Source organism: Colius striatus, chromosome 4 (assembly GCF_028858725.1).
Source record: "Colius striatus isolate bColStr4 chromosome 4, bColStr4.1.hap1, whole genome shotgun sequence".
NCBI lineage: Eukaryota > Metazoa > Chordata > Aves > Coliiformes > Coliidae > Colius > Colius striatus.
In genome coordinates, this window is record NC_084762.1 from 32,942,948 (window position 1) to 32,965,490 (window position 22,543).

At 40.4% G+C, this 22,543-nt stretch overlaps 1 protein-coding gene across 4 annotated transcripts in view; it reads right to left on the reverse strand.

Annotated features, from left to right (window-relative positions):
- Positions 1 to 22,543, reverse strand: part of LOC133625314 (uncharacterized) — a 35,082-nt gene that overhangs the window by 6,821 nt on the left and 5,718 nt on the right. For 2 of the 4 annotated variants that reach the window (XM_061995198.1, XM_061995199.1), the window contains exons 4-12: positions 20,988 to 21,021; positions 15,195 to 15,245; positions 13,264 to 13,341; positions 9,790 to 9,926; positions 9,114 to 9,233; positions 8,542 to 8,572; positions 1,069 to 1,090; positions 506 to 530; positions 299 to 337 (exon numbers count right to left, since the gene is read on the reverse strand). In XM_061995198.1, the coding sequence (XP_061851182.1) occupies positions 299 to 337; positions 506 to 530; positions 1,069 to 1,090; positions 8,542 to 8,572; positions 9,114 to 9,233; positions 9,790 to 9,926; positions 13,264 to 13,341; positions 15,195 to 15,245; positions 20,988 to 21,021 (537 nt within the window). The remainder of the gene's footprint in view (positions 1 to 298; positions 338 to 505; positions 531 to 1,068; positions 1,091 to 8,541; positions 8,573 to 9,113; positions 9,234 to 9,789; positions 9,927 to 13,263; positions 13,342 to 15,194; positions 15,246 to 20,987; positions 21,022 to 22,543) is intronic. The other 2 variants (XM_061995200.1, XM_061995201.1) reach the window with 2 other exon arrangements.

A 22,543-nucleotide genomic window follows, 5' to 3' on the forward strand; every position in this document is an offset into this window, starting at 1 on the left:
AATGAGCAGCACTCCAGCAACATCAGTGCTGCTCACACTGCTTGAAGGTGGCTCCTCAAACAGAAGCATGACCCAGAGGACTGGCAGAGAGCTCGCGTTTAACCCTCATGTTGCTCTGAGCTGACACTGCAGTACAGCTGCACTAGCTTTTCAACGAGCAGAGTCCATTAAAGTAAAACTTGGAAATTAATGGTGAAATGAGTGAAATGGGTTTGATCAGTAACCAGCAGCTTCTTCCCAATGTTCATTGCATGGCATCATACTGGTGAAACCGCACACAACTGTTTTATACACATACCAAGAACTCCAGAGCTTTCTGTTTCCGAACAGGATCGTTCTGTGGGATTGTAGAAGAAAAACACAGGTCAATTATTTTGCTTCTGCAATAATATTCACAAAATAAGGAAATGAAGGCAAAGAGGAAAAAGCTTTTAGAAAAACAAACAGCAAGCATAAAGAAACTGCTACAACAGAAGGCACTTAAAGAATTACTACCTCTACATACCTCATGCTTATAACCATCTTCCCACCTTAAAAAAGAAAGAAATTACAATATTAAGATGTATTGTAAAGATTACTAAGAAATTAGGTTTATTCATGGTATCTAGAATTAAATTATGTCTATTTCCAAATGTCCATCACTTACCAATACAGGTTATCTTTTTCTATGGCACATTTAAATTACTATTATTGCTTAAAGGTCCTTATTCTGACTGACTCTCAAGAAGAACAGTAGTACTGATGAACTTCTTTACAGACCAGCTAAAGGGGATGACTAAAATAATGGTATATTTTGTCTTCCTACATGAACAGAGGTGCCTTTTATACAACTTACTCAGGCAACCATGTCCCAGATAAAATGGCAACAGCTTGCCAGTTCCTTGTGTACGAGTACATCAGACCGCTACTGAACTGCATAACCAGTGCAGGATTTCAAATGCCTCAGCTACTGTTTCCTCACAGACAGAACAAGAGGAGCAAGTCCAGGCAAAATAAAACATTTTCCCCATACATGATGTTTGTTACAGAAACTATTTATTAAGTAAAGAGATCTCAAAGTGCTCTCACCTTGCTTTCTTCTTTGATGGGGCTAGAAAATTTAAAAGAATTATTAGCAACATCGTAGGGCTGAAACAGAAACATGACACAAACAGAATGTGTTTTGGCCCTGAAGTGACTGTAGTTTCTTTAAAGGGCAGGGTTCCGCTGCCTAAACCTAGGCACATACCTCAATTTTAGAAACCACCAGGCATCCTTGTGAAACATCTAGGGAAGACGTGTGCCCTGACAGCTTTGCAGGGTACCCTGTACCATCTCTGCTCAGGCAACTGAACCCTACACTAGAAGTCAGTATCGACTGAGCTGAGGTGGACATTCCTCCATGTGAAAAGTGAGAAGGTTTGGACTGGGGTTTTTTTCCTCCTGTGAAAAGCCTACCAAAGCTGCACATATAATAGTTTAATCTCCAACAGAAGTTATGAAGATTAGAATGTCTAATCATTGCTATTGACAGTACAATGCACAAACATGAGGAAGGAGGAGAAGCTCAGTAAAACAAGGCAGTCTAAAACAGCAGCTGTGCTGCAGAGAATCAGCTACTGAATGGTATTTATAACTTCTTCAGTCTTTATCAGCACAGGTGTTCTAGGATAAGCAATAGGGCAAGTAATAATTCTCAGGAGAAATGACATCTTTGCCCCTATCATAGGAGGCTCAAAGAATCATGTAGCTGTTTTAACTACCTGTTGTTGAATACATGCTCATGAGTTGCAACAAGAAGTTGCACTGTAGGTCCCAAAAGTTTTCTGAATGTCAGGGAAGAAAAGGACTGCTATCACTTCACAGAAGACATCAAATGAATTAAGAATCATGGAAAGGTAGCATGGGAGGGACCTCTGCAGGCAGAATCACAGAACCATAGAAAAAGTTTAAGTTGGAAGGGACCTCTGGAGGTCCTCTAACCCAGCCCTGGAGGCAAGAGAAAGTACCACAGAAGTGGTAAGTAACAGAAACCAAAAAATTAACTGTAACAGGATGACATTGACAACCAGAATAATTTTCACAGAATTGTTTACTGACCTTGCTACGACCTACTTTCAGGTAGTTGCAGAGCAATAAGATCTCCCTTCAAGCATCCTTTTCTCTAGGCTAAACAACTCCATTTCCCTCAGTCACTCCTCATAGGTCTTGTTCTTCCTTAAATTACTCAACTGATGCTTTCAATTGAGTCTTTCCAGTAAGCCCCCAAAATCCTCCCTGTTTGAAAAGAGGGGTGGAGACAAGGAGTGCTACTCAGTGGCTGGAAACTTCACCCTACTCAAGCTAACTACTGAAGTTCTGCTCTCTTTAACAAAGACTAGCCTCAAGACTAGTTAGTTCAGGCTGCTTAGGCCCAAGTTCAGTTGAATTTTTGTTTATTTGGTTCAGGCCCATCAGGGGACAAAAGACCACTATTAGCCAGCCTCAGGTACCAAAGACCCGAGAATTGTCAAAGGGCAGGGAGGGCTTATTTGCTGCTTATGGTCCCAGGCAAAACAGACCAGGCTACTCCAGCCTTGGGGAAGGAAATAGAAAGTAATTTAATGCAACACCAACTAAAGCGTAACCATAAAACCCCAAAACATAACAAACATAACACAACACAGAGTGGTACAACGACGAAGAGTACAACCAACCCTTTAAGAACACCTTCTCCCCACTCCTCCCCTCTTCCTGGGCTCAGAGCCCTGATCCATGTGTTTTATCTCCTCCCTGACGAACAGCTGGTGGGGGGGGCGGCAGGGAGTGGGGTTTCAGTCAGTCTATTCCTGATAGCTTCTGCCCTTTGTCTCTCCTCAGGACAGGTGGGCTCCACACCAGTCCTCCCTGCAAGTCCATGGGGTACCTCACACACCTGGCAGCCCTGCACGGGCTGCTCCGACGCGCATTTATCCCAAAGGCTGCAGCTCCTCTCTGCCTCTCGTGTGGGGCTGCTCTGTGGCCCGCAGGCTCTCCAACACGGCCTGGGCCATGGCCGCCTCCTCACACAGTCCCTCGCCCATCCGGGTGCACTCACAGGGAGCTGCTGGTGGCTCTCAGTCCTGTCATGGCCCTGCATGGGTTGCAGGGGCACAGCTGCATTCTCACCTCGGCTTGCAGAGGGGTCTCTGGTCTGGTGCTCTTCCTTCCTTCCTCCTTCTCTGACTGAAGGGTCCATGTGGTCGCCTCCATCTTGTATCACTCTTGCAGCTCCTGCCAGCACTTCAAATTCCTGTCCCTAAATAGTGATGGCAATAGATTGGCCCAGCCGGGCCAGAGGTGGGTCTGAACCCAGGAGCCAGGGTAAAGTCCAAGAACTCTTTATTGGGTCTTCACTGGAACTCCTTCCCCTTGTTACCAAGCTAAAGCAGCTCCTCACTACACCATGACAATTTTTTAAGTCTTCGAGAATGGCAATTTCCCACTTCTCTGGACAGGCAGCTTCAGTGCTTGACCACTCACTGTGCAGAACTTTCTGAACATTCCATCAGCACTTCCTTTATTGCAAGCTGTGATGAATGTTGCCACTTGTTCTTTCCCTGCGTATCTTCTTAAAGTCTGTCTCCCTCTCTGGAGCCATGTTTTAGGTTGTGGAAGACATTTGGATTCCTTACTTAGCTGCTGCCTTCTCCAAGGTAGTCAAACCCAGCTCCCTAAAACTGTCTTCCACATCATATGCTACAATCTCTTGATGATCTTTTGTAGCTGGTGAATCACCTGCTGACTCTTTCCAGTTCATCAAAACTTCTCATGTACAGAGGACACAGAGTTTGTGAAGCAGCTCAATGAGTCCTTAACAGAAGGGGATAAGCACCTCCCTCAATCTGCAAGCTGCACTTTTGCTAATTCAGTCTAGTATGCTGTTGGCCTTCCTTATATCAAGAGTGCATTGCTGATTCATCCAGTCGAGTTGTTGCTCTATTCCAGGTGTAATGATAAAATGATATCCATCCTTCTTCCCCCATCCACAGAGCCGGCCCATGTCATTGCAAAACACAGTCAGGCTAGTCAAATCCAGTCTATCCTTGGTAAATCCACACTGGCTATTCCCAGACACTTTCTTGACCTTCACACACACCAGTAAATGACATCCATGAGGATGTGCACCATAATTTTTTATATGATCCAAGACAGTCTATAGCAACATTTTACTTTTGTAGACAAACAGATTGTTTTTAGGTCCTCAATGAACTCCTCTGATTGTCATGAGTTTTCAAAGACTTTGAGGGAGCAGGCAGCTTCCTCAACACCAGAAACATCCCTTTTTGTCCTGTGGCCTTGTACGTGCTCAATTTGCTCTTCCCTACAGTGGGTAACGTCATTCTCCCCTAAGCTTTACAACTATGCACAAAGATCTGAGAACAGACCTTCCCAACAAAGACCAAGGCAAAGAAGGCTACAAATCACTCAGCCTCTTCCACATCCCTCATCACCAGGCTTCTTGCTCAGCAGAAGGCCTACATCTTCTTTTGCTGCTGTCATATCTGCAGAAGCTCTTCATATTCCTTCAACCTCCAGGCAAGCTCTGTCTTAATTTCACCCCAAATACATCTGCAATTCTTATATGCAGCCTACCTCTGCCTCTGTTCTTGGTACGCTTCTGTTCAGCATTTAAGATCAGCTAGGAGTTCCCTGTTCAAACACATCAGCCACCTGCTATGCCTGTTCATAGCCTTGGACAGCAGAACAGATAATTTCTGCTCATTGAGGAGGTTCTCCATGAAGACTGATTAGCTTTTTCAAGCTTCTTTTCCTTTTAAATCAGCTTCTCAAGAGATTCTGACTACTAGTTTTCTGAAGAAGCTGAAGCCTGTTCTCTTAAAGTTCAAGGTTATTAGTCTAATATGTAACTTTCTCATTACCCAAAGAGTTTTCATTTGTCTCACAGCAATTAAGGTTGCCATTGACTGTCACATTGCTAACAGTTTTTCCATAAAAGACTTCTTGTTGACTCATCCAGCATCTGCACAGAAAACTGGCCCTGACTCACTTTTGGATTGTTTGCAACATTCCATGCTGCTTTTCCAGCAAAAAGTCACTCTCTCCAAGAAAACTGGGAGAACTACGGTTGAGAGGCTTCTTCCCATTATGTAAATAAGACAGCCTTGCTGCAGACTGCCTGTTGGAGAGATCTACCATGATGATGTTCTTTTTCGCCTCTCCCCTAGTGCTGACCCATAAACCCTCAACAACCATCAGCTATGGCTCTATATTGAAAAGGTGCTCTTCCATCCACCACAACTTCTACTGTCGTTTTCTGTGCTAACTTTCATAAGAAGTCCTTATCCTTCCATTGCAGCATTCCAGTCACATAAGCTATTGCCTTACATCCCTGCAATTCTAATGGCATCATAGTTCTGTGACCACACATGAACTTCCAGCTTCACCATCTAGTAGTCCAACTCCCACTTCAAGCAGAACTACTGCCAAGGTATGATTCTAGTTTTGTAGCCAGGTCTTGAAAACCTCCACAGATGAAGATTTCACTAACTATGAGCTCACTAGTTACCTGTTCCAGTGGTGTACTATTATCTAAGACAGAAGATTTTTCTGAGTTCATCCTCTCCTCAAGCTGCAATCTGTGGCTGCCTTCTCTTGTTACATTGCCTGCAATAACCAACAACTTTGGCTTTGTCAACCTTGTAGCAGTCTATAGACACTTGAAGGGCAGTTTTAAGATCACCTCTTACCCTCCCCTTTCCCATTCTAAACAAGCCCTGCTCCATCTAACCCTCATCCTAGGTATATGCTCTTGATGCCTAAGAATCCTCATAATCTGTTGTCGGATTCTCTCGAATTTCTCCACTTTTCCCTTGAGCTAGAATAAACACAACTGGATACAGTACCCAAAGTTTGGTCTTACTAGCACCAAATGGTAGGGGATAAGACTTTTCTTCAATCTGCTGGCTGTGCTTCTCCTGAAGTATCACAGTATATGTACCTTATGTGAAATGAGAGCATTTTCTTGGCCCATACTCAGCTTGGCATCCACTATAACCTTCATGTTCTTTTTTTAGCAAGACTGATCAGTCCGTCACTTCCCATCCTCTACTGACACACAGAGCTATGTACCTGCTGGAGATATAGACAAGCTTCTCCAGCTATCTGCTATAACTTCAAGGAAGCAATAATGTAATCTGAAAAGCCTGTTCCAAAATAGCAAAGTATTTTCATTTTGCTGATGTATTCCATTACAGGATTAAGAGTAGTTTTTAAAAAGGCAAAAAATGATGCAGACAGAATTGAGAGACTAAATTAAACCAGAACCTCCTATGTTGTACTGCCACTCTGAGTAATTGGTTACAGGAATTATCTTAATAAATTACTATTTATAATTTGAAGCCTAAGACAAAGTACAGATAATCTCTCTTCTGTAAGAGAATAAAGAAATATCATAATTTATCCTTTAAGAAAAACCACAAATAATTCACTTCAAGGTCTTTTGTACATACCATACACATATATATGTGTGTGTACATATACAGATATTTTAAAAAGGATACATAACCTTATCTTAGTTCTGCATATGGTCTCTGCAGCAGCCAAAATTTGGTGTACAATTCACAGAAGCCACTGATGATCAATCAAAATAACTGCACTGCTACAGTGTCATGGATTTGTGTGGAGATGCTTTTTGCCTGATAACAGGGAGGGGGCTGCAGTGCTGGTCCCAGTGCTGTAGGCAGTTCCCAAAACATCCCCTTGCTCTGAAGTGGACCAATCTCCAGCCTGCCCAGGCCCACCTGGTGCCTCTGTCACCTCTATTTCAGAAGGAAAATCTGAGCTGCAAGAGGAGGTGAAGGAGTGGTACAAGATGGAGGTGACCATGCAGACCCCCATGGGTCTTCCTCCTCAGAGAAGGAGGAAGGAAGGAGGAGCATCAGACCAGAGATCCCTCTGCAATCTATGGTGAGAATGCAGCTGTGCCCCTGCAACCCACAGAGGGCAATGACAAGACTGAGAACCACCAGCAGCTCCGTGTGAGTGCACCCAGACGGGCAAGGGACTGTGTGAGGAGGCAGCCATGGCACAGGCTGTGCTGGAGAGCCTGCGCACCGCAGAGCAAACCCACACGAGAGGCAGAAAAGAGCTGCAGCCCTCAGGATGAATGCACATTGGAACTGCCGGTGCAGGGCTGCCAGGTGTGTGAGGTACCCTGCAGAGGAGCAGGAAAGACCAGTGAGGAGCCCATCTGCCCTGAGGAGAGACAAAGGGCAGAAACTATCGGGATTGGACTGACCAAAACCTTCAATCCCTGCCCTCCTGCACCACTCAGGTGGGGAGAAGATAAAGACACTAGGATCAGGGCCCTGAGTCTGGGAAGAAGGGAAGGGTGGAAGGAAGGTAGTCTTAATGGGCTGGTTGTGGTCTTCATCATTGCACCCCTCTGTGTTGTTTTCTGTTTGTTATGTTTTTGGGTTTTATGGTTTTATGGCTGTTGGTGGATTAAATTAGTTTATTTTCTTCCCCAAGTTGAATAGTCTTGTCTGTTTTGCCTGGGACCATAAGTGGCAATTAAGCCCTTCCTGTCCTTAGGGTGTTCCAAAGGCCCTTGGTACTTACAGCTAATAGTGGTCCTTTGTTCCTAGATAAGCCTAAACCACAACACATGGCAAGATCCTACAGCTGGATTCACACTGACAAACTCCATTGATCTATGCAACCTTCACTCATTTCAATCCAGCCTACCTTCCCACTGATTTTTGTACTAGGGTCAAAAGGCAGCAAGTAGGTGTTTCTTCAGGTTGGCCTTGTCAAGAATCAATAAAGACCTCAGAATCAAAGAAGCTGGAACACAAAAAGTTTCATTTAAACATAAGGAAAAACTACTTTACTGTGAGGATGAGGGAGCCCTGGCACAGGCTGCCCTGGGAAGGTCTGGAATCTCCTTCTCTGGAGGTTTTCAAAACCTGCCTGGACACATTCCTATGTGATACGATTTAGGTGGATCTGCTTTAGCAGGGGGCTGGACTAGATCACCTCTAAAGGTCCCTTCCAACCCCTACCTTTCTATGATTCTATGAATAGCACACCTACAGTAACAAAGGACATAACTCATACTGTAGGAGTGAGGTTACTATGTTTGAGGGCTTGGTCTCCATTGCATGTTCCAATGGACTTGTTAAAGGACTGTTAATTTCCACTTTTACCAGATATACAACCAGTGTATGTATGTCTTTTGATGACTGAAATGAGGGAGAGAGGCTTTATCAGCTTATTCAGGAAAAAAACCCAAACCACGAAATATCATTTTTCCATTCTTTTTCACTTTCCTTGATTACCAAATTAACGTAGTTATCTTAGATGCCTCCAGAACCAAGCCACTGAAGAACACCTAAGAAACACTGCAAGTCTAGTAATTCTTCCCTCATTTCAAACTCACAAAAACCGGAAAATCTCGAAGAACATTTTGTGCTGTTACAAGTTGAACAGTCAAACCCTTTTGAGTCCAACTACTAATTCAAATTAGGCCAAATATCATTTAAGTCAAAGCTACTATATTCAAGTAATAAACATACTTACGTGAGGTGCTTGGTCTTACGTAACCTTCAACCTAGGAATAGAAATAGTTTCATATTAGATTTGCTGATTAAAATTGTGTAACAACAGTCTCGACTGCTACTGCCTTTGGAAAAAGGAACAAGTACTTTTATTTATCCTGGCATAGTATTGCCCATAATTTTATAGATATAATCCTGTAAATATAAATGAAATATGAGAGAAAGTTTGCTTACATCTGCGAAAACTTAAGTTGCAAAAACGTTAGTTGCAAAACTAAAAATCATTGATGTAAAGCAATAAAATGCCTGAGCCACTGAATTCAGACTGAACATTTTCTATCTTGAAAAAAACTCTAACTTTTAAAAAATGAATAACTCTCTCTTTTAAGATTAATTTCAATGCTGCTGGTTTTTTCCTTTGATTTTTCGGGGCAACTTCAAGTTAAGCCTTAGTTCAATCTAATACTACACTTGCTAGAAATACACAGAAATTTAGTATGCTTTATTAGCAGTACTTTTTAAATGCTGTAGGTCAAACATAAATGCACTGATAAAAGACACAGTAACAAATATTTTACATTTACATTCAATTACCTTATACATTTTTAATCCTTCAGTCTTCTCTAGCTCTCCTGCTATCCGTTTGAGAAATGAGACTTTGCATTCTTTTACATCTGTTGCCTTTCTCTTCATTTTCTCTGGAAATTCTTTAGACTGTTGACAGAAACAGCTTGAAATGGTTAATATCAAAATTCACCTCGATATTTAAAAGCTGGCAAATTTCATCTTTTGGACAAGCTTCCAAATAACTGCTTGGTAAACACTGTTTTGAACATTATGAGCTAGTTTCTCCACTGTAACATAGCTAATTATATTTGCTTACAGTTGCTTAAGTAGTCTTCATAACAAAAAGTGGATACTATGCAAAGCTTGCTACCAAAAGGTAACATGCCCTATACCATATTCAACAATGCCAGGGACATGCTGAGGAATAAGAACGAACTGCAGTGCTCTAGGAACCTGATCTTGGAGGCAACCAAATCACTAGCAACAGACTTGGAGCAGATGCAGACACGCACCTCTGGATGGCAGTTCCTCAATAACTATCCGTATTCATCTGACCCATGAAAAGTCGACCATACAAGTATTCATGATTTATCATATAGTGGGTTAAACTTCAAACTTGCTGTAATTACTTATTGGGAAAAAAAGGAAATAACAGGGGAGTATCATAAAGAAACTGTAACCAAAATGCATCAGAATTACTCACGATGTATGCTCTTCTGTGTTTATATCCACTAAGGTGTTCTATCATAGGTGCCATCTCTGTATTAAACCCACACAATTTGCACTCATAATGTGGCTCTTTCCTTCCTTCAAATCTAATTTCAACCACATGTTCTAAACCTGTAAAAGCAAGAGTTACAAATATCTATATATTAGCATAGACTACTACAAACGTGTTCTCTTCGATATTGCTCATTAAAAGCTGAAATGAGTACATAGAAATATTCCATTTTCAGAATTTCAGCACTCCTTTAGACTTATTAACCGCATAAGTTAAATGTATCTCTATAATCCTTTATTCTGAAAGGAAAAACGCTTTCTATGGAAGATTTGCAAGCCCACCAAAATAAAATATTTTGTGTACTTTTTTTTCTTGCCTGGCCTATTTTCAAGAAACTAAGAAAGAGTCTTACATTCTATACAGCCACGTATGAGAATTCTTGGGGAGTGCATATAAAAGAATCCAACGGGAATAGGAAATGACACATGAATGTCTAGATGAAAAAATGGATTTGAATTACTTAGTCAAACATAATTTGGACAGTGTCCAACTAGTACAAAGATCACGTAGGAGAGAAAATAACCACTTCACAAACCGGAGTCCTTCATAACCTAAAAGTCTTCCATAAACCTTTAAGGATCATAGGAATGACAATGGGATTTTTCTTTCACTTTTCATAGAAATGACTGAAAGACAATGCCTTAGAAGTACTTAGAAATCTCTTAAGTATGGGGCTTCTGTCTAGCATGAAAAGTTTTACTTTGAACAGCTTAAATGTAACAAGTTTATAAGCAGCTTAAAACAAATAGGAAAAACCTGCAGCTGCTCCTTATTATCACAATTTCCAACACTGCATATTTGTGATGTGTTGACCTCAGCCAACAGCCAAGCACCACACAGCTGCTTTCTCACTCACACACCCCTTGTTGGGATGGGGAGAGTATGGAGCAAGCAAAACCAAGGAAATTCATGGTTTGAGATCAAGACAGTGGAAAAAAGGGAAAAAAAAAAAAAAACCACCACATGTGAAAAGCAGTCACTCACCTCTCCACAAGCAGATCAATACCCAGTCTCTGAACAGCAATATTGGAAACTAACACCTCTAACCCCCACTCCCCCCTCCTTTTTTCTAACTTTACCTCAACTGCGATTGCTGAGCATGACATTACACAGTACAGAATACTCTTTTGTCCAGTTTGGGTCAACTGCCCTAGCTGTCCTCTCACAGTCTTTTGCCCACCTCCAGTCCACTCAAAAGGTGAGAGATGGGGACTCAGAGCAAAAAACAGAGAGCGCAGCAACAGCTAAAACACTGGTGTGTTAGCTATTAACACTGTTTGAGTCACAAATCCAAAACATACAGGCTGCTATGAAGGAATTCAACTTCATCTCAGACCCCCTACAGTATTATACTGCTGAATCTTCACTCTGAAAATAAACTATCACCAAATGAGTATACAAGAAAGTAACACTTTGCTATTTACCTTTTTCTATTAAAATTACTTATACTATGCCATGCGTTTTCCTATTAATACTGCGTGAAGAGTAACAGCAAGACAATTCACTAAACAGAAGAATTCTCTGCCAATACTAAGAAATCTGCTTCTTAGCTCTTGGTCAGGGAACATATTTCTCTAGGCCAACAGCACATACTACTGACAGGCAGCATTGCTTAATCTCCTAAGGATTGCCTAATCTAGCAATTAGAAAGAAAGAAAACCTTAAAAGGTACCTCATTACTTTTGGCATTCTCAATGACAGCAAGTTAAAATATCTCACTAGAACAGAAACATATGTATATCCCAACAAGTGAAAGACCAAAAAGAATCACCAAATGACAAGTCACCAGTGGCATGAAGTCTAGTTGGAGGCCAGCAGCTGGCAGTGTATGCCAAGGGGCAATACTGGGGCCAGTCCTGTGTAACACACCCTCAGCAAGTTTGCTGATGACACTCATAACTGTGAGGAATGGGCAGTATACCAGGGAGTTGTGCTGCCATCCAGACGCACCTCAACAGGCTGGAGAGTTGGCCTGACAGGAACCTCAGGCAGCTCAGCAAGGGGAAGCACAAATTCCACAAATTCCTGTGCCTGGGGAGGAACAGGCCCAGGTACCAGTACATGCTGGGGGATGACCAGTTGGAAAGTAGATTAATGGGAAAGCACCTGAGCAGACACCAAGCTGGACAGGAGCCAGCAGTGGGCTCTTGTGGTAAGTAAGGCCAATGACACTACGGGCTGGATGAGAAGTGTTGCCACCAGGCTGAAGGAGGTGATCCACTCACTTCATTCAGCACCAGTAGGGCCATGCCCAGAGTGCTGTGTCCAGTTCTGGGCTTCCCAGTAAAAGTGATGTGGACAAATGAAGGGCGATGAAGATGATGAAAGCACTAGCGCATCTCTCCTATAAAGAAAGCCTGTTTAGCCTAAAGAATCATAGAATCATAGAATGGTAGGGGTTGGAAGGGACCTTTAGAGGTCATCTAGTCCAATCCCCCTGCAGAAGCAGGGTCACATAGATCAGGTCACATAGGAACATGTCCAGGCGGGTCTTGAAGACCTCCAAGGAAGGAGACTCCACAGCCCCTCTGGGCAGCCTGTGCCAGGGCTCCCTCACCCTCACAGTGAAATAGTTTTTTCTTATGTTTCAGTGGAACTTTTTTGTTCATCCCATTACCCCTTGTCCTGTTACTAGCTACTATAGAAAAAAGGGATGTCCCAACCTTCTGACACCCACTCTTTAGATATTTATAAATGTTAATAAGATCTTCCCTCAGTCTCCTCTTCTCCAGACTAAACAGACCCAGTTCCCGCAGCCTTTCCTCCTATGAAAGATGTTCTATACCCCTGATCATCTTGGTGGTCCTGCTGGCCCAGAGAAGGCTCAGAGGAGCCTCAAGAAGGCTCAAAGGAGAATCCTGTCAGCAAGTATAAATAACTGAAGGCAAGGTGTAAAGAAAAGTGAGCTGGGCTCTCTTCACTGGTGCCGAATGACAGGACTAGAGGCAATGGGCACAAACTGAAACACAGGAGATGCTGTCTGAACGTCAGGAAACACCTTTGTCTCTGAGGGTGACTGAGCCCTGGCACAGGTTTCCATGAGAGGACAGGGAGCCTCCCATCTTGTAAATATTTAAAAAGCCATTTGGTCACTCGGCAACCTGCTTAGGATGATGACCTCTGGAGGTCTCTTCCATCCTTAACCATTCTGTGACCTGTAAAAAGCTTCTTTACTAAGATAGCTCCCTCAGGAATGAATTGTCTTAACAATTAAGGTGTATAAAAGTGTACTCAGTGTAATAATCTAAATGTTAGGAGGTACAGGAAATAAGATATATCTCATAAATTATTCAATACATTTACAGAAAATTAAACAATACCTACCTTTTATTTCAAAACAAAAGCCATTTGGTCACAAATTCAACAACATACCATTTAGAAAACAAAAAAACATACCAACTAGAGGTTCTTCTCTTTTGGGATCACTCATAAAATCCTTCAGACAGGTTATATCCTTTGTGAGTCCTCTTTTCACTAAAGTAAAATACAGACACATAAAGACACGTTACATACTTACAGTTTGCACATAATTTCTGTAATCTTAAAGGAGTCTATAATGGAGATTTAAGGTGAATAAAATTTATTTGCACTCTGAAATGTGTAAAGAAAATGGACAAGATCTCAATTACTCACAAAAAGATTCCCACTCTCTGACTTCCATTCAACTTTACACACAAGCATTGAACATCTTCAAGAAGAGAACCAAATAAGAAAAACAGACCTTTCAACACAATCCAATTTACTGAGGAAAGATACCAAGTTCACACTCACATAGTATGACCCACACCACATCAGCTCCCATAAAAAAAAAGAAGCCACCATCCTCCTTATTCCCCTAAAAACCTAATATTCATACAGCATACCAAGACTACTTGTTTGGAGCCTGAAATATATTAAAGAACATATAATCTTCACTAATAGAGCAAACGCTTCTTATACTGTGGGCAGACCAGAAGCTGCACAACCACAGTTAGTATGCTCCTGGGCCTGAACTAGCAGTGTTTCAATCAGAGCTCCATCTTGCTTCTCACCGAGTTTCAATAGCTGGGTTTTTGCAGTGCCTAAAACACTTTAAAAGTACTGAGAGCATCAGCAGAGTTCAGCTAAATGTATCTGCAAAACAATCTCAAAGAGGAATTAAGGGTATCCAAGTGTTGGCCATTAAGACACATATTTTTAATCCTAGGAAAATATGTACGGAAATAAAACATATCTTCCTAAATACATACAGCTGGATTTTAACTGACTGATTAATTCCATAAAAGTCATAAACACTGCTAGTTGCTTCAAATTGGAGCAAACAAGTAGAAATACCACAAGCATTGAACTGTTACTGTATCCTTTCCTTTTAGGATGCCAGATTGTAGTTTTAAAACTAAAAAAAACCCCAGCCAAACACTTCAGAAGGACAGGGAATTCTGTGCTTTTCCTTAATTGTTTATTCTGTAGGAATATGTTTGCGCAAGTCAAACTTCACTGCTGCACATACCAAAAAAGAAACCCCACAAATTTCCAGTGTCAGTTTATATGGAAAGCCTCTTGTAATTTAATGGTGTAAAAGATACTTGATGAGACACCTCCTGCCACAGCAACAGTGTGGCCCAATCCCACCAAAACTACACAGCCTTGTTTTGTTTTCTGTCTGAGGTGACATGCAGCAGTAGCATAGTGTGACATGTAACAAGTTGGTGCCACATAATCAATATCCATAGCCAGATTTTTAGCAACACTTAGATGTATTACACAGTTCTCATGCATTTATGCACCTGTGCTGTAGCTCTCAGTGTGAGCTGGCTGTTCAGACAGTGAAAGCCATGTGATACTATAGGCTTAATATGGAAGGATCCATGCAGAAAAGAGTTAAAGGTCTCTACAAGGCAATGGTTGTTTTCTTCTGGCTTCCTAACATAAAACTATTCTTTGTATTAGTATCATCTTGGTTTATGCATTTTTGTTTGTCAGCCTTTCACTGTATCATGTGTACAGACACATATGTTGCAAAATTTCCTGTTAACAACTTCACCAGATTAAAAAAATATTAGGTGGATTTATTAATATCAGATATTATCAGGCAACCAGGAAGACTGAAACTCTATCTCAAGTTTGTAAGTCTTTCTGTGGAAATACTCAGCTTCATATTGTCCTAAGATCTTTTCTTGGATGAATCAACCAATGCATAAAAGAAAAGCAATAGTTCAAGTGTTTGGTAACTTGCATTGCTTCCTCTTGAACTATAATCAACCACCTGCTTCAGTCATCACTAAAACACAGGCATTGATTTCAAAGTTGCACCCGAAAAGGACAAGAGTTCATTTATTTTCAGCTACCTGGTCTGTGTGTTTCATACTTCATCGGAGTTTGGACTGGAACTGGAGGACCTAGGATAATAGTTTGACAGTCAGCCTACTTCTCACTTGCTTTTATTAATTATCTAGCAGATCATCCAAACAAGTTAGAGATTTGAACAGTGATCTCCATTTTACAGTCTCATATAGGCTCAGTAAAAGCAGTATTCCATCTTGGTACACTTTCATTTTGTACCTTTCCTGCTCTAAGTAAGAAAAACTCGTCATTTCAACTTCCCTTCCCCACCAACAGAATTTACCAAACACATGAATGTCACAGAAGCATATAGTATTCAATTTTGATAATTTTAAGTGCTTTTCACACTGTTTACCTATTTTTATTATTTCAACAATTCAGCATTGTGCTTGACAGTTGATCAGTGTTACAAGTATCCAACTGAAAACTTATGATATAAACATTTTGAGCCCAAATCCAGTCCTAGAGACAATTTATAAAATCATTAAATTGCATCTTCTTCTACCTAGGGTTCTGTACATGTTCTCAATCACATAGAGCTTCAGAGTGGAGTTTCAGACATGAGACAAAAAGGTACTTCCAAGCCCTTCCTTTGGAGCTTCTGGCCCTGGCCCTCCTCTACCTTCAAATTCACAGACACATCACAAGTGCATTTTAATGATATTCTCTGTATCTTGCAAGTCGTAGCATTCAAGATTAAGACCAGATGACACACAAGTACTCATTTACTGGAAAAAGTTTAAGTTAACTTCAAGTTAAGTTAAGCCTACCATTCTATGATTCTAACTACTTATTTGTCCATGTAATTACTATTTTTGAAATGAAGAAGTTTTCCATGGTCATGGCAAATACAAAGAATCATAGAATGGTAGGGTTGGAAGGGACCTTTAGAGATCATCTAGTCCAACCCCCCTGCACAAGCAGGTTCACCTAGATCAGGTCACATAGGAACATGTCCAGGAGGATCTCGAAGTCCTCCAAGGAAGGAGACTCCACAACCCCTCTGGGCAGCCTGTGCCACTGCTCTGTCACCCTCACAGTGAAATAGTTTTTTTCTTATATTTAAATGGAACTTGTTGTGTTCTGGCTTCATCTCATTATCCCTTGTCCTGTTGCAAGCTACTATAGAAAAAAAAGGATGCCCCAACCTCCTGATGTCCATCCTTTAGATATTTGTAAATGTTAATAATATCTTCCCTCAGTCTCCTCCAGACTAAACAGCCCCAGTTCCTGCAGCCTTTCCTCATATGAAAGATGTTCCAGTCCCCTGATCATCTTCTTGGCCCTGCACTGGATTCTCTCCAGAAGTTCTCTGTCCCCCTTGAGCTGTGGAGCCCAGAACTGGACACAGGACTCCAGATGAGGCCTCACCAGGGCAGAGCAGAGGGGGAGCAGAACCTCCCTTGACCTGCTGGCCACACTCTTTGGCACACATGAGCTGTTCGGATAAAATTCCTCTTGAAGATAGAGGAGTAATTATGGCCTGATTAAAACACAAGGAGCAGACTCTCTGCTTTGAGATGTTGAAGTCTTTAGTAAAAAAGTGACGATCCAGCACTGGCAGTAGTTCCGCTTCAACCAGGAAGTTAGCAAATCACCTCATCAGCCTCAGGAAATCCCTTCCATCTAATGATTTTATTTAGTAAGGAATATCTTACAGACACTTGCTATCTACATGAACAAAAAACCTCTTTTCTATGACACGGTGCCAAACATGTTTCTTTGTCCTCCACCTTTTATATTTTTACATGTAACACACACATATTCCTCATGACTGCCAGAAATAAACCAGGTACATATCTACACTTAAGGACAGTCTCAGTCTTTGTCAATCCTGTATTTGGCAGCAACAGAGAGATACTGGGCTCAGTACCACAGATTCACTTTTGAATCTAGGAGTGAAGTGTACAAAGACTACACCATTGTATGGAGGAACTCCCCAAGAGAGGGTGTTACGGGAGTCAGAGAAGTGTTCAATCTTAGTACTTTTATTATTATATTTGGAAACATTTTCTCTCTCTGCCATCCTAACAAGGGTGGGGGTGAATAAGGGCATCAAACAAGAGACTGTCGTGGTGCTTCTTTGCTAGCAGGGCCAAACCACAACAGGTTGTCATTAGTGAACCCAAGGCAGAGTACATGACATTCGTAGTTTCACTGGAAGAAGAACTTTTAGGCAGTGCTGTTAAATGCAGCTTATCTTCAGACCTGATTCCTACCCTTGACTCCATGCTTTGCAGAATGACCACAATGAAGTTTTTTTTAGTCATGGTGCTACTTAAAAGTTTTTAAGTTGAACAATGGAGATACAAGTTGCTTGACCCAGCAAATGAACACCTACAACCTCCCTTTTCACTTGTATCATTGTAAGAGAAGTATTGCAAGGCACCTCTTCATCTTCCCATAATGAAAGAAAAATGTTGTAGGCTCCACAAAAACCCATTAATCCACTCTTTGTGACAAATTAATTACATCAATAAAGCTTTGCAGCCCAGAAATGGCTTTGTAGGGTTATACTCTATATAATGTCTTCTACCTGAGTTGTCTCATTTTAGTAGTAAACCACTGGATTTTGCTATTGCCCAAGGAACATTTGCCTGACATGTACACTGGCATTCCCCCCATCATTTAATTGGCACTCCCAAAGTAAAAAGTTTTCCAAGCTTTTGTCTGCTTTGGTCCTCAAAGGAACATTCAGTCTCCTCCCTCCCTCTACCCCTGAACACCTTCATGCAATTGCCTCAACTATATCTTAAAGAAGTCTTCATTGTACGAAGAAATCACATGACTGCAATTTAGATACTTAACTGAGCTTTCATTTAACACTCAAAGTCCTAGAACTTCTTCATCTTTTCTCCCCACATCTTACATTAAGCTGCTCTCATCTGCGCTGCTGGAAAGCAGGCAAAAAAACCCACTCCAGATATACATTTCTGTCATTACCAATGATAACTTTATAGTCTTGCCATATCAAAACTCACATGGCTTCTAGACACCTTACAGAAAGTGGTACTCCTCTACACGCAGTCATTTGGATACAAATGCATTTCCTGACTTAAACTTCAAAGACAAGGAGTTACACTCTTCACTCTTGGATTCTGAGGAGTTACTTTTGATGAGTTCAGAAAGGGTATTGTACATGGCACATCCCATTTGAAAACAGAGGCCAAATAATTTTTCATCTTTAAATATAATAATTAATTTTTAATTTTAAAAGTGTTTTACAATTTTGTTTACAAATGATAGCAGCATTGGTGGTATTCTCCCTACTGACAAAGGAACTTTTTTTTTTGTTCTGCAGAGAAAGAAATTTCAGATATTGGTGTTAAATATGTCAAACCTTCTCTTGTGAGGTACCTGTTCTTTAGACAGTGTACATTTCAGATACTTGCCAGGTTTTGTCCCAAGTTTCCAAGTAAACTCAGTCTTTGACAACATCCACATATTTTTGCTCCTGGCTCTTTGAATGTGCTGCCACATTTCACTCTCACTATCATGTATGTAACATGAACATTAGAACAAGACTATAGATCCAGCAGCAATAACAGGAGCATCTCACTAATTTATCTCCTGAAATAATACTAGACTCATACTTTACATACCGCATCCAGTTTAAGATTATCTACGCTTTCCATGCTTGTTCACAAGACTTTACTACTTAACTCCACAAATACAGTATCCTTTTTGTTCCTGCTTTCTATATATATCTGCAAACTGCAGAAAAAAAAATCACCAACTATTTAAAATGAAAAAACAAAGCTCAAGCAAAATCAGAATTTATTCCTGTATCTCAGTGACAGTGTACAACCAATTTCTTGGATCTGCTGACTCTTGAGGAAGAATTATTTGTATGATTTGTCTATGTCTGTGGGAGAATTTTAAGAAGTTGTGCATATATATTGGATATATAATTCTACATTGCAGTTTAAAAATTAAATCTGACTTGCCATCTTTAAAAAGCTACACAAGTGAAAAGCTTTTCTATTGGTAAAACAAACCTCAACATATCTAAAGCATAAAAATTAATTTAATCAGGTCAAATTTCAGCCTATTTTGCACAAAGAAACATTAACAGTGGCTTGCAAATTGGCCTCCCAAAACTAGATCTTCAGTGATGCAGAATTTAATATAGATAAGGTGAAATAAAGGAGACATCAATAGAATGCACAATCATTTCATATTAGAAGTAAAATATGTTGATTGCTTTAAAATTATTACCAAGACATAGAACTTTCTGGATTAAAGCACATCTTGCAATGCTTCTGACATGTGGTACTCTGTAATGCTGGGACTCCTCCAGAAGTTAAAGCTAACTTGTTTACGGCTAGATTCTTCAAGTCAAGAATCAGATACACAATGAGAAGAGAGAAGTCCCACATATCCTTTGCGCTTCTTCTCCAAAACGAGATTTTATGGTCTTAAAGCAAGAAGCTCCTTAGTTGAGTATTATTTTTAATGACTGCTTCTGACAAGAAATACAAACAAATCTCAAACTTGTCTTCTACCAAAAGCACTAGTCCACAGACAAACTAAAATCTGTTGTTGCTCAGGGAGAAATGTAATTTTGAACTGTTGAAATCCACTGGATTTTGAGAAGACTTGTATGTTTTCAGAACTTCTGCTGAAGTTCTGTTAACGAGTCTCACTACCAGTATTTCTAAGGAGACCTGCACACAGTACTCATGTCTGCTGAGGCTAAATGTCTCCCTTGTTCACACATATTTGAACGATACGTGTCACATTGATATTCCCTCTGACCAGTGCTTTTCTAAGTCTCTCTTGTGTTGATCCTTCAGGGTCCAGTAAGTGCTGAGCTCAGTCTGCAACACTTCCCTCAGTAAAGGATTGACACCATCACTCTTCTCTGTGCAGATGTGTATTTTCAGGAATCCATGATCAACTTGGTTCAAAAAGACTGAGAGGTTCAAAAGATACTGGGGAATAGATGATAAAGCCAGAATGTAAGCCTTGTTTCTGAAGAGAACAGGCTAAGAAGATACAGTAGAAGTGAAAGGCTTATTTCTAGTGATGACTGACTGTATAACCATTCTGGTTTTTACTCTTCTCATTGGTTTTTATCAGTATGCCTATATCTGTCAGTGTTCTCAGTTTGATGTACTTCAAACATCTTGTACGTAATCATCATCAGTGGCTAAATACACGATTTCCATTTCCAATAAGTTAGTTATATCCCATGTTTTCAACCTTTCACCACAACTCATATTTGCATTGACATAATGACAGCCTGTATCCACGTTCTGAGTTTTTTGGGGAAAAAGATACCCAAATAACTGAGTTTATCTTGAAAAGTCTTTGCTACTCCAAATCCACTACAATACAGAGAGGCAGAATACATCTGTGATGCAGGCAGGCAACTCTAGCACCAGCAGAGCTGCATCTCCAACAGTGCTGTGCTAGTCTGCGGATTTAGCTTCTTAGCATACTGCCTGAAGCTTAGCAGTGAGGGTATAAAGCTGACAGACAAGTAGGAGACTGCCTAGCCTGGGAAGGGAAGGAAATAAAAATATTGACTATTCATCCCTCCCCTAGACAGATATACAAATATTTAGATGTGGAAAAGCATAATTAAGGTTTCATGCTCTAAAACATTTCTTCGCTCGGCAGTTCACTAGATGGAAATCTTGGAAGAATGTTCAGCATATACAAAGAAACACAGTTATAGACACGTAAATCTGGCAAATGAAAATACCTGTACTACAAGAAAAGCAAACAAACATTAAAATCCCCAAGCAATATCTATCCTAGGAGGCTAGAAAGAAAAAAACTTTTATACTTACAACAGACAGTCTTGGCTCTCAAGGCTTTCTCTTTCTTTAATTATGAAGATGCAAGTCATCCCAAAATAAAATAAGAAAAAGTAATTAATGTGCTGAAGGTAAAACTTGAAGGTAAAACCCTGTACATCCCGAGAAGCCTTTGCAGGTGAATTACATTACAGGACAAAGTTTCCATTATCAAATCAGAAAAATTAGAGCCTTTATGATTTTCTGCAAAAACTAGAGGTACTGAAAAGTCTACTTACAGTTAATACAAGGTCAACTTCAAGAAAGCCCTGTTATTAATGAAGTTTCAAGAAATTATTATCGCTTTAAACACAACATCAAGGATGCCAGACAAAACTTTGAGTTCTGCATGATTACAGCCTCAAAAAGTTGTAGTTCCCACAAAGAAAAAGAAAACGCACCTCAAAACGGAAAACAAACTAACAAAAAGAAGTTTCCCTAAATCTTTAAGCTAGTCAAACCTCCTCGAAGATCCTTCATGCCATGAAGTGTCTTTCATCATCTGAATCCCCAACAGATTGCTTTTTGGTAGAATCTAACAAGAACACCTCAGATTGCCATTTCAGAACATGGCTAAAACAATCCTGACTCATTTAGAGAGCTTTTTTGGCAAATAAACTCAAACTTGCCATTTACAAGAATTAAACAGTAAGTGTGATCATTCTACTAGTAAAGCAGCTGTCTATCCAGAGCAGTCCATGGAGCCAAGTGCTACATTTTCAGTATACAGTGCCACGGAAGAGATGCTGCATGTCAATGTGACAAGTCAGTAGGAAGCGAGATAAACACAATAGTTGTATAAGAAGCCAAACAGCTAAGCTTCCGTGGCACTTATAAAATCCTGATGAGCTCATACACCAGCACCCACTATCTGTGGTGATATTGGGACTTGGGTAACTTCTTTTGTAAGTTTAGAATACAGATGCAGTCTCCCTTGTAGTTTTGCTGCCACAAGTGTTTTTATTACTTATCATTCTACAGGATTTTACAACAAACAGCTGCTAATATCTAACTTTTCAGACAAGTGTAGAAAACATTAGCCACTGTGAGCTGTTGCTCAAAGATAATTTCTTCCTGGTCATTTCTGAATAGTCAACTTTGATTTCAATTGCACTTGGAATCACTGCTTGAGTTAATATTAGAAATGGAGCTATACAACTGAAACTAATGAATGTGTTCATTGCACTTGTGACCCCTTTCAGAGGTTTCCTTGAAAAAAAGCAAGCAGTAAAAAAATCAAAATTATATCAAGAATAAAGATTCTAACAAACTTATTCTCTGTCCTGGGTCATGTGTTGCAAGCAAGTTGCAACAGCTGTTCTGGAGCTAAGACTATGAAAAATTAGGGTAACTTCTAAAAAAGTGCTTAACTTTGAGAAGCCAAAACTCAAAAACTGCTGTTCTTCAGGGTTCAAATCTCCCACACATGCTGTAACCTGTAAAAGCTACTGCATAAATTAGTTCACAGGGTCTCTAACAAAAGTTTCACATGCACAGTCAGCTATTATGTAAACATAATTTAGTTGTTTCTAAATACATTCACCCTCTCG